Source organism: Anopheles marshallii, chromosome 3 (genome assembly GCF_943734725.1).
Source record: "Anopheles marshallii chromosome 3, idAnoMarsDA_429_01, whole genome shotgun sequence".
Lineage (NCBI taxonomy): Eukaryota > Metazoa > Arthropoda > Insecta > Diptera > Culicidae > Anopheles > Anopheles marshallii.
This window is the reverse complement of record NC_071327.1, coordinates 50,338,048-50,350,569: the sequence shown is the minus strand read 5'-3', so window position 1 is coordinate 50,350,569 and position 12,522 is coordinate 50,338,048. Positions and strand designations below refer to the sequence as shown.

Here is a 12,522-nt window from a genome sequence, read left to right as displayed (position 1 = left end):
CGAATTACAAGCGGCTTTATCAAACCTGACAACCCACGCAAGATTCTCAATGCCTTCATGGTGATCAACCAAGTTCAATGCACTCCCATTTCTGACATCTACGGAAAACTACATTACATCGCACTGGCTTTTGCATAAATATATTTGTTTGCAAGTTTGTCGCATATTTTGTTCGCAATGGTAAATTATTGTCCAATTCCCTTGATGAACAACACAACCATAACAGTGTTGATGTAATCGATCCATTTCCATCTAAGCAATATATTTTGTGCACTACACGAACAATCATTTTTTTCCTGAATTACCTATACTGCCTACAACGCAGTCAAAATTCGGAATAATTATGACTCACCATAAATTCCGATTGACTTTCACATCCGAACTACTCATTGCTTGAACTGAAACTGATTACGATCTGTGGGAACATTACTTCAGTGTGATCACACTCACTGAGATAATCTTTATCGCAAATTCCGTTGTCATAGATACGCATCAAGTAGTGTTCACATTCATAGCGATGGAACTCCTGTTGTATGCTCGTCTGTATTAGTGCCTACTGAACTCTCAGCGATTCAACGCGCTGCTCAGCAGCTGTGGTTAAAAACCTAAGGATGTATTGCTATTGCCGGTGTTGTTTACATTCTATCAAGCAACGCGTCTGATCGTACCCTAAGCGATGCTAATCATGATAGTATCGGTGAAACGTCTATCTTTGGTTAATTTCAGCAGAAATTGTGTGGAAACTTTCACATACACAGTATTAACTCGCCGTTCTCATCGATTGTACACTACACAGGTACCGCACTCGAAGAGATAATTTAAGGAGCGTTTTAGTGATCTAAAATTTCGATAATGCCATCGCCTTGCATCATATAATCGGGGATTCATGTTTCTTTGATAGACAATTGCATCTGATATTTGTTAATTTTGATATGGTTGGTTTTGTCCCTGAACGCTAATATCAGGATCAGTCTCATTGATCAAGGACTTGGGCGTTTGGTTCCATAGTGGTATCACCATGACGTCTCATATCGATGCTTAGTCTTTTGAGTAGAATTGAATAGGATTTTTCTGATGCGCTGTGTTTAAAAACATTGTTCTGCTCGCTGGTTTGGTGTTTGCCTCAGTATTGCCCTGTGATATGGGCCAATACAGCTCAGGACCACATGAACCGTATTGAGTGGGTGCAGAGATCCTTCACCAGGTTTGCGATCCGAAAATTCCTCAGTAGTTCTTCTGCATCTTTGCACAATTACGAATCCAGATGTCCCCTGACGGTTATTGAATCACTCGAAGACCGCCGCCTCCAGGCCCAAACTATATTTGTAGCTTTCCTCTTGCTTGATTGTATTGATGTGCTTACGCTTCTCGCTTTAATCCCTCTATATGTTCCAAATCGTTCCTTCCGTATCCATCGGCTTTTAATTATTCCCAGACGTTGCACCTCAGTTAGTGGCGCCGATCTTTTTCTTCGTACTCTGCGTGTGGTTAACTCTTCGTCTCATTTATTTTCACCTCTCGCTGTCGTCTTTCCGATACCATCTGAGATATTCCTTTGAATTTATTGCCCGTTCCTGATCTATTAGTCTCTTGCAGTTTTAGAGCAGTTTTAGTCGTAAATAATCCATCAGTTAGGTTTAAATAAACATTTTTTACATCTCTGTGGCAAATATTATTATGTAAGTAAATAAATTAATAAATAAATATCAACTTGTCAATGATCTTACTTAAAAGATTACAAGTATGGACGTAAAAATATGCAATGTATATGCCTATTGTTTCTTCACATTAACATGAATGTCCAAAAAAAAAAAAAGCGTAGATAGAACTTTCATTTTCATTTCAAATGTACGAGAATCACACACCTACCAGAAATTAATCACTACGGCCAGTTTTGAGAAGAAAATAATTATCCTGGTTATTTTTTTTAGATCTAGGCTGAGTTTTTAGATTTAGTCGAGCGTTTCTTGCATTCAAATTTTTGGGAATCATACACATCATGGACCATCAAATATAAGCCAGTTGCAGCAAAGTGTTAAAGAGCGTATCCGTTTATGTTTTGCTTGATATGCCACAACTAGCCAACTGTCGAGTGTGATGATATTCGTCAATAAGAGAGTACTTGACACCCAGTTTGAGGCGTCTGGTTTATTTCTATTACGGTTACCACCATTTGTTGTTTAGTGCTAATGGGACGCCAGCTATTTCGGACATCTGCTGCCTTTAATGATAGACAGCATGCTAGTGCAGTAGTTCGTCACCAGTAGTTTCGTCACCAATTGTACAGCAAGATAAGTATAACTTCCATAACTGGTTTATAAGATTGTTTTCTTGTTATATCACCACTACAAGAAAACTGTTCGGATGGGATTGTCATCCGTCTTGTCGTGTGAAAATCTATCACACCATCTCACTGCTCAAATTAACCCGCCTCACTGTAGGCCACTCGTGTTAATGAAGAAAGAAAAGGAAGCTCAGATGCGACAAATATCTCAATAAATAATAATAATAACTATCATCATCTCAAGGTCATTAACGACATCTAAACAACTTTACGACCATTATCTTTACGCTTCATATCATATATTCTGAGCGCTTCAATCTGCGCAGCTTCCACTAGCTTAGTGCGGGACCCAACAAGTGTCATGGGTCAGTTTGTCGTGTACACACAGTTGCTTGTTAGCATAAGTGATAAGCGGTTTACTCGCTCAACGTGAGATAACCGACGCAAGGGATAGATGGTGACGGATGGCACACGACATACCGCCCAAGATGTCACCCGAGATGTGGCAAGGTTATCAACACATCCGAACCGGTTAGTTAACTCGCGTAGCCTCTGCAGGATCTTCCTTCCCTTTGTTTACAAGCGAAACAAGCTCCTTTTCCACCGGGATCTTGCCGTCTTCCTCGCCGGGAGCATCATCAAATATCTTGAAGTTCTTCGAATAGTACCATGTGCCCATGTCGAAGCACGTCCCGATGATGACAAACACGGCCGCCGTATAGTTCATTGATACGCGTAATGCTTCGCCATCGTAAAGCCAACAGTTACCCTGTTTGGCGCAGGTGCGTCCCCAAAGCACGCAAGTACGATCGATGATCGCACCGAAGATGATCGGTGCAGGAAGAAAGGAAAACAGCGTGTTGATCGCCATCGAGAACCCCATTGAGATCGCTTTATCGCGGGGCTCCACACACCTGTGGAACAGAGAAGAGTCTTTATAAAACGAGAATGTCACTCAGGAGAAACATCTCCCCACCTTAGTCCGATGAGGAAATTGGCAGCCGATTCCGTTCCTCCGATGAACTTGTTCAGACACATCACAATGAGAAAGAAGTAGAACGGGGTCCAACAATCAACCGGACAGCTTCCGGGCATGGCGGAACCGAAGCTGGACGTAACGTTTCCGCCGCCTGTCACGAGATTTGGAATACAGGAGCAATTGGTGTACAGCTGCAGCAAGCAAGAAAAAAGGAGGTAGTAAGGAGGAGTTTCGTTACTTATTAACCTTCTAGATTACCGTCGTTCCACTAGCATCTTTCATCAGCTCTCTACATCCAGCGTGACACGGTGAAAGGTACGTTTGTCCATCGCTTCCACAAATTGGAGCATATTTGACAAAATCGCAGTTACAGCCAAGACTACAATTAGCGTCCTGTGAACTAAAAACAATACCGTTCATGTTATCTGTTACAAAACGTCTTTGCGTTCTCAGCAGTAGCCACTTACTTAGCCACGATATCCGCATTATTGAGCGCGGAACAGCCAAACCATGCGTAACCAACGATGCCTATCGCCGACAGAATGCTCGTGACGACATTCCATCCAGCCAGCTGCCGGGAGGTAACTCGAAGCTTTTGGATCACCATACCAGCGATCAATATTCCTAGGGCGGAAAACACTAGCGAAACCGATCCTGTAACCATGCTGCAGTAATGCAAAGGAACATTTACATTCGAAAGTATCCACAACCGAAACTGTCCTTTACTCACTTTGCCTGGGATGGAGTTAATCGGTACTGGATCTCGATGTACTTCGCCTGGAACAGGAAGAACGGCATGTACCCGAAGAAGTAGAAGATGCTGGCCGCGTTGTTGAACACGTACGCCTTGTTGGTGATGAGCCGACGCACCGTCACCAGCATGTCACCGAACGACACCTTCCTGTCACCATCCACCTCCTCCTCGGCGGTCGAATGGGTACCGCTCGTACGACTTGCCTGCCGTGACAGGGATATGCGTTCCGCCGTTCGGGGTAGAACCTTCGGGAAGCTGGCTGCAAATGACAGTCGGGAATATTTTACTTATAACACATGCACACACACACAAAGGCACTCCAACAGCTACGGTGTGCCACATTGACCGTTGGGTGAGAAGTTCCTTTATTGCCTACCGAGCACACGGCACGGTGCTATCTCGTACGTATGCAAACACCAAACAAATCCACCGGTCGCCATGCAGTCGCGCTCACGGTTGCGAAATCGTGCCAATTTTCCCCCCACAACCCACACTTACCGAAGAATGGAGCAATGAGGATGAGCATAGAGCCAAGCACTAACCATCCCATCCACCACGCACCGATCCAGCGTGGATCGCTCTGATCGTAACCCGGATCGACACCCACGTGCACGAAGTACTTGAGACAGAGGGAAGCCAGCGAGAAGCCTACCAGCGGTCCCATGCGTCGTCCAAAGGCGGCTAAGCTGGAAAGGAACGGTACCTTCTCCTTGCGCACGTTATCATCGAGATAGGTGAGACCTAGCGTGAAGTACAGCGATGTCCCGATGCCGGACAGGAAGCTTCCGAAGAACAGTACCAGCTGCGGCCGTATATCGCCCAGGTCGAGTGAACAGTCCGGAGGTAGTCGATCCTCCCGGCACAGGTTATCTCCACCTTTCGTCCAATTACCCACATTCTGCACAAGCTCTTCCTGTCCTTTGGAGAACAGAAAGTGCGGCAGCGCGTTCACGAAGCAGGACAGTGCCATGCTGACGATTCCCATCGCAATCCACAGCGGTTTCCGGCGGTTCGACGCATAGTACGAAAGGAACAGCGACGCCAGCACGAACGATAGATCCGACCCGGCCGTTATTATGCCGACCGTGCGGGACGATATCTGGATGCTTTTCTCCACCGTGGTAAGCGTGCCGTAGAAGTACGAGGTGGTGGAGTTAAGGATGCACCCAATCAGCCCGAACAGCAGCACGTACAGCTTCTTGCTGGCGAGCCGCTGCCAGAACGGTCCACGGCACACCCAAAAGCCACACTGCACATCCCGCTCACTGTACGCGGAAATGCTCCGATCGAAGGCGATCTTTGGCGGTGGGGCATTAAGGCCCTCGTTCAATCCGTTCGCCAAGCTACCGTTCATGATGCACGCAAGGCCGTCACCCGTCAACTGGCCGCGGCTTACACGGTCGGACGACGTTGATCCACCGGACGGCTTATCAGCGACTTAAGCACCTTTATTGCCTCAGATACGTGGTGGTGCGATAGGGCGCTTGATCGTACAGCATCACGCAGCACGATTTTGGCCACTTGATAGGATAAAGCGAGTGGTACATATGTTCTGTTATGTTTTTTTTTGTTTTGGTTTTGCTAGCCAAAACTCATTTCTTTGTGTATTCGTTGACCCATTCCAGCACAGTGGACCATGATGATCTCGTAAACCAATAGCCCAACCGTGCACAAACAGTGCACATCCCGTACCAAGTGCTTCACGTGGACAACAAACAGCCCCGATACGGTTTATGGTGGGATCATATTTTGTTGAATGAATACGCACCCGTCCATGCTGCCGGTGCTAAAAGGTCATTAGTCACGATCCGGGCTGGTTGTGCGAGCATAATTATTGGCTGGCTTCATCAACAACTGCTAATCGTTCGGTGCAGCATTATAATTTTCGGATCAATTGCAATCATTAAAGGTCAATCATCCACCTAGGTGTGTGTGTGTGTGTGAGTGTGCGTGTGTTTTTTTTTGGAGAACCGATGATAGGATAGGGTTTGGTTGCAATTGCATTAAGTGATAATTTTGTGTTCTAATTAGTGCCATTAATTTGAACTCGCTCTTACGTACTGCAGCAGGTGAGCGTATTAGATTATGAAGGTAATTATCGTTTGGATCATGGTTAATTTTATTGTATTACCATCCATCCGTGGTAACAATTCGTAATGTGATTTATGTTCTTTTTAAAAATAGCAGATAAAGAAAAAATTTCGGCTAATTAAAGAGAGATTGTAGGTAATTAATGTTTGTTCAGCCTGTATTATCGTTTTACGCAGAATGCAATGTTAGTATTGCACTACACACAGGAAACGGTGTAAAATTAAAAAAAAAAATTAAAAGATTAATTCATTTTCAAAAACATGATGCACGATGTGCTGATTTTCTGCTACGATAAACGGTAATTGACTTTTAGGTGTGTGACATTAATACAGAGAACAATTAGTCTATTTATTGTTTACTTAAAAGTTTATTATTTTTAAACTGTACGCAGTGTAATGTTATTTCAATATTCAATACCTACCAAGGAAATCATATCATTTCCACAAACTCCACGTTGACAATCCACGATCCAACGCGTTAAATGCTTTTGACTTGTCTTTGAGAACTCAAGAGTCGTGGTAGCTCAGAATAGACATGAAACGAGATTCTTCTTCGCCGCCGCTACATTGAGGAGCTCTATGAGCTGTATGGCGAACTACAGACTCCGGTGGGTTGGTCACGTCATGAGCATGACACCGGACGACACAGTCCTTTTAGGTCGTCCACATGGACAGAAGAGGTGTGATATGCCCAAATTGAAATGGAGTGATGCCGTTGATGCTTCCGTCAGAAAGGCAGAGGTGTAGAATTGGCAGTCGAAGGATCTCGACCGTGAGCGGTTTAGAGAGACTCCTGCAGCAGGCCAAGACTGCGAAGCGGCTGTAGCTCCAGTAAAGAAAGTATGTAAGAGGTTCTCCTTCTTCTTAACTGGCAAAACAATCTCGAGAGGTCTAGGTAGATGACTTTATTCACACGAATCGGCATAGCCTGTATTGTGTAAGGGGGATTAGTCCGTATATGGTTTTAGACCGATCCTGTCGTTGTGAAACCGGCACCGCCACCAAATACACTACCGCGCTGCGAACCCTGAAGCATTATTGGCAATAATGATGCATGCTAATAATATTTAAATGCGTATAAATTTTCATAATCTTCCTGTACTAAGGTAGGTCAAATTATTCAATTATTTAAAATAATATGTTGATACGTAACTCATCGACCTTTTATTTCCCCATTTTCGTATGTAATTTTGTTGCTCAACTTTTTGTTGACCTTGTTCAGAGAAAAACTTAAAGTTTGTTGTTTAAATGTTTGTTTTAATATCCATAATGAATGGCCAAACCATTATTCCATTAGTTCGTCAATCATTCCAATTATTTAAGAAAACTACTATTACTTTTTTCGTCTAAAAAAGGACCTGCTACTTTCTTGAGTCGATTCACGATTCACTCTTTATAAACCACAAGAGTTTTGGCGAAGGATAGTCAGCGCGATGACGTGCTTTCCTGATGTTTGCTTATTGATCTTATTGATATTGTCGTCCATGAGAGCTGATATTCCCAGTAGATATAGCATAGATCTGTCTCCAAGAGCATGTCAGACTGCGTTGTGGCAGCGTCTGTCTCAACCGTTATGGGAGCGTTCGCCGAAACATTTCAACATCTAAACAAAACAAAAAAAAACAAACAAGAACAAACGACAGTGCGTACTGGCTACAGGATGGGAAAGGAAAAGAAATCATAGGGTGATTCCGATCTCTTTGGCGAAGTCGAACAGAATCCGTGCGTACACGTAATACTACAAGAGTTTTTAATAATTATATATATTCTCAAGGGACTTGGTGTCCTCATTTTGTTTACACTACTCACATCACTGAATCCAAAAACAAAAGTAACGGCAAATCATGTTTTATTTAAAACTACAATAAACTTGCTAAAATGAAACGTTCCACTGTATTTAGTTTTCAATTATTCCTACAGAGTGCGCTTTGCATGCTTTCCAGGTGATTGTCTTAGCTAGCATAGTTTCTGAAAAAATCACAGGTGGCGCTAACAGCAGTTAAGAGAGCCGCGATGATGCGATGATAGCTACAGAAATGGCCTTTTAATCTGTGAAACGGTAAAATTGGAGAAGAAACCAAAGTGTCCTGTTCTCAAATTGTTTGTTAAGGACTTATTTATGTTTGGTTATAAAAGCCCGTTCTATCCCTAATAGAACAAATCATCCAAATTATTTGCGGTTTTTTAAATGACATTAAACAGCAAGTAACTAAAATTAGCCATATTAAAAAAAATTGTCTTGTGCAATAATTCTTTTTTTCGTAGAAATTAACCGTATCGATTTACCTTACTATGCAGCCGGAAAGTCAGTCCTTGCTACGGAGGATTGGTCCAGTCCGTTCGTGTGAAACCCGACGTCGCTACCATCATGCCACCGGAACGGCCTTAATTCTTCCATTATGCACCCAAATAAAACAAATCGATCTCCTTCATGGTGTGTGTTTTTATTTCTTAACGGATAGCTAATTATTTAAATAATCGTCATAGTTTCACTATACAACAAAGCTGGTTTTCTTTTCATAAAAAAAACAGAACTGCCTCAAACGAATTGGCATATGAGGAAAGAATAAATTCTTCAACCCCTTCCCGTCCATCTACGTTGGCCGGTCCGTGATGGCTTCCTCCTCTTTGTCAGCCAGTGCAATCTCCTTGTCTTTCACCTCGTCGTCAAATATTTTCAAGTCCTTGACATAATACCATACGCCACAGTCGAACAGTGTGCCCACCAGTACGAAGGCGGCCGCTATGAAGTTTAGCAAATATCTAGAATTGGAAACATCGAGATGGTAAGGTAACTCCCACCAAAGCAGCTACGGTTGATCCTGCCATTACCTCAACGTTTCACCATCGTACAACCAACAGTTACCCTTGCCGGTGCATGTTTTACCCCACACGAGACACGTTTTGTCCAGCACCAGACCAAAGAAGATCGGACTCGGAATGAAGGACATCAGGCTCAGCACCATCATGCCGAAACCCATCGAAACGGCCTTATCCTTCTCGTCGACACAGCGTACCGACACCAGGAAGTTACTCGCCCGTCCGGTTGCGCCGGAAAACTTCAAGAAGCACATCACCACCAGGAAGGTGACGAACTCCCGGTGGCAGTCCAGTGGGCATGGGCCGGCTATAGCTGATCCACCGAGTGTAAACTGGGCGGCGAAAGAGATAGAAAAGGCGTCACATTAGAGTGAGATGGATCGTTATAGAAATAGCTAGGCGCTAGCTTGTGGTGAAACTCAACTGCATTCTCATCGCGCGTGCCGCTGGTACGATTGCCATCCGAAAGCAGCTGCGTGTAGAGCGGGCTGGTGTAATTTGCCACCGACGTTATGCACGAACACTCGCCATAGATCTGTGGGAAGCAACCGGACAACCAATAAGATAAGGCGATTAACCCAATGGTCTCATGTGAACGAACGGATGGGATGCGAGTCAATGTCAGGCTTACTTTAAGATCACCGTACTGGTTCTGACGCTTGCAGCCTGCATGACAGGCCGAAATGTAGGTGTTACCGTCCTCGCCGCAGATCGGAGAGTACTTGACGTAGTCGCACTGGCAGGCCGAGTTGCACGTCGGTGTAAGGTCCGTTCTGTGGGACAATTTGAAACAATTTGCAACGTGAGGATCATTTACCATTGTGACTCCCGTGCCGAACGAGCTACATACTGTGACGGAATGTTTACGATGACGGAGTCCTCGCTGGCCGTACAACCGAGGAAAGCGTACGCGATCATGCCCATCACGGAGAGCACTCCAACGATGACGTTCCAGGCGGCCATATAGCGCGCTCTTGGTTTAAACTTGGAGATGACCAACCCGGACAGCAGTACCCCGATTGCGGAGAAGCACAGGGCAACCGTGCCCGTGACGAGACTCGAAGTGGAAGCGGACTGTTTGTACTGCGTTTCGATGTACTTCGGTGTGAAGATCCAGTACGGCATGTAGCCGAAGAAGTAAAACACCGACGCGATGTTATTGAGCATCAAGATTTTGTTGCGCAGCAATCGTTTGAACGTTTTCAGCATATCCTTAAACGAGGCCGGCAGCTCATCTTCGCGCCGCGATGCATCACTGAGCTGCATACCGAGCCGGCGTTTTTCCTGTGCGATTCGCTTCCGGGCGGCGGCTCTCGGCAGTTGCTTCGGGAACATCGCCATAAAGATGGCGAAGAAGGCCAGGACGGCACCCAAAATTAACCATCCCATCCACCAGGCTCCCAACCAGCGGGGATCCGTGTTGCTAATGGTCGGTGTCATCGAGGGTGAGATGTAGAGCTTCAGGAAGTAGGACGCTAACGCGTACCCGATGGCAGGACCCAGCATGCGCAGAAAGTACGAAACACTGACCAGGGCCGGTGTTTTCGACTTCTTGATGTTGTCGTCCATGTACGAGACACCGAGCGTGTAGTACAGGGAGCTACCAATCCCGGAGATGAACTGTGCTACGAACAGTACAATCTGAGGAGCGAGCGTGCCCTCCTCTCGTTCACATTCCGCGCCGCGGGTCGCTGGAATTAAAAGTACGCAATTTGCATTAACGGCCAAAAACAAGCGACAGAGCAGGCGATAAAACCCGTGCCTCACCATTCGTTCGGCAAAGCGTTTTGGCCTTCTGTGCCTCCATCACCTCTAGCGTTTGGTTCGCATCGTACGTGGCACCGTACTCGGTGGTGAGGGACAGGGCGGCTTCACCCGGCCCGTACAGCAGATGGGGCAGGGCCGTCATCCAGCAGAACACCGTTATCATCAGCAGCCCGAACGCGATCCAGCGCGGCCGGTGGCCCTTGCCGGCGTAGTAGCTTAAGATGGCGGACAGCAGCAGTGCGCTGATGTCGTTCCCCACCGAGATGATGCCCGTGTTTTTGCTGGGAATTTTGTAGCGCTTCTCTAGCGTCGTGATCGTACCGTTGAAGTATGCATAGGTGGCGGAAAAGATGCAACCCACCACACCGTACATGAACACGTACACTTTCTTGTTGGCGAATCTGGCAATGCCCGGAATGAGACGGAGATTGATCGCGTTAGGCAAGAAGGATTAGTTTTGGAACGAGATCACCACACAACTGGAGACCCACTTGAGACACTTAATCGAGCAATTAAATTACCTTTGCAACATAGGACCCTGGAATATCCACAACCCGCAGGACGTATCCTTGGTAAGCGGCATATCCCGATACATGTTCTCCACGTCCTCGGGTAACATCTTCTCCATCTCTGGTATCTTTTCCGCCTTCTTGCCATTGTTGTACACGGCGTAGCTTTCCTTGGGTTCGTTCACTGTCACCTGTTCGGTCACATGATCCCGATCGACAGTATCATTCGCACGATCGTGTTCTTGTCGAGTGTCACCAACGGCACGATGCCCATTCCCCGTGCTTTCACCATTGCGAGGCGCATCGCAAACATCCATATCTTTTTCGGACGTCATTTCGATGACCAGCTAACCTCACACACACACACACGCACTGATTGAACTTCGATTGTGGTGTTAAACTTGTTGTGTACAAATACGCCGATCGAATCACTTCCTCCAAATCACATCACAGCACCTTCACTGTTCTTCGGTTCGGATGGCACCAATCACAAACTAAATATGGGTGGAAAATAGAACCGAGTGATCACATTGAATGGTTGTGAAATTCCCGTTCCTGCGAGTCCTCACTGGATGACACGTGAAGCTGCGTCAGGCTGCAGTTCCAGCAGACTTCTGCCCGTTTGTGACCCTTCGGCGAATGGTTTTGTCCAGTCCGATACGGTTTGCTTCCTGGTGAGAAGAAGAAAATACAAACGCACTCACACAAACACACAAGCGCATAAAGATCATCCATCTCACGCGGTGGATCACGGTGATGACCGACCGTTGTCATCGGGCCAACGTGTCCAGCAGACGCGCGCCCGCTTGTTGACGGCTCAAGGCATTAGGCGCAGACAGGGTCTGGCCACCGAGAATGCGGGATCTTCATCTCCCAGCACAGCAAACAGTGGAGCTTGATATATGGATGATAAGAAGACGATGGGCCGCAAGTTCCGATGCACCGGCTGGGAATGCCGCTGATAAGAACGGTGCTGGTAGCGGCTAGGCGCTGAGAGGGAGGGGAACCGTTTGAACAGAGATTAACCCCTACAGGGCTGCACACGCCCTACCATCCGTGCAAGGGCGGCAAGTACCGTGGTGGATTAAGGATGATATATGCTGCACCCTAGCCCGGGACCCAACAGGCGATAAGCGGGCCCGGGGCCAAAAACGAGTGCCGGCACAAACTAAATGGTGGTCACTCGTAAGATGAGCGTGGTCGGTGTGCAGACGGTTCCAATTTGTAGAAAAGTTCAATTGTTCCGAACAAATTATTATGCCGTAAATAAGTTCTGGTTTGACGTTGGTAGACGTCATATGAACGCAGCATCCAAAATT

The 12,522-nt window shown here is 46.1% G+C and overlaps 2 protein-coding genes across 2 annotated transcripts; both read right to left on the bottom strand.

The window, feature by feature from the left end:
- Nucleotides 1-2,816: 2,816 nt before the first annotated feature.
- Nucleotides 2,817-5,371, bottom strand: LOC128714790 (solute carrier organic anion transporter family member 74D-like). The gene is made up of 6 exons (XM_053809670.1): nucleotides 4,516-5,371; nucleotides 3,994-4,276; nucleotides 3,731-3,928; nucleotides 3,522-3,663; nucleotides 3,261-3,454; nucleotides 2,817-3,198 (listed from the first exon to the last, which is right to left on the bottom strand). The coding sequence occupies exons 1-6, from the start codon at nucleotides 5,369-5,371 to the stop codon at nucleotides 2,817-2,819; spliced, it is 2,055 nt and encodes a 684-aa protein (XP_053665645.1).
- Nucleotides 5,372-8,701: 3,330 nt separating this feature from the next.
- LOC128711151 (solute carrier organic anion transporter family member 74D-like) lies at nucleotides 8,702-11,538 on the bottom strand. Its single transcript, XM_053806016.1, has 7 exons — nucleotides 11,216-11,538; nucleotides 10,695-11,095; nucleotides 9,778-10,618; nucleotides 9,559-9,700; nucleotides 9,352-9,462; nucleotides 8,940-9,259; nucleotides 8,702-8,870 (listed from the first exon to the last, which is right to left on the bottom strand). Exons 1-7 carry the CDS (start codon nucleotides 11,536-11,538, stop codon nucleotides 8,702-8,704), a joined length of 2,307 nt encoding a protein of 768 aa, XP_053661991.1.
- Nucleotides 11,539-12,522: the final 984 nt, after the last annotated feature.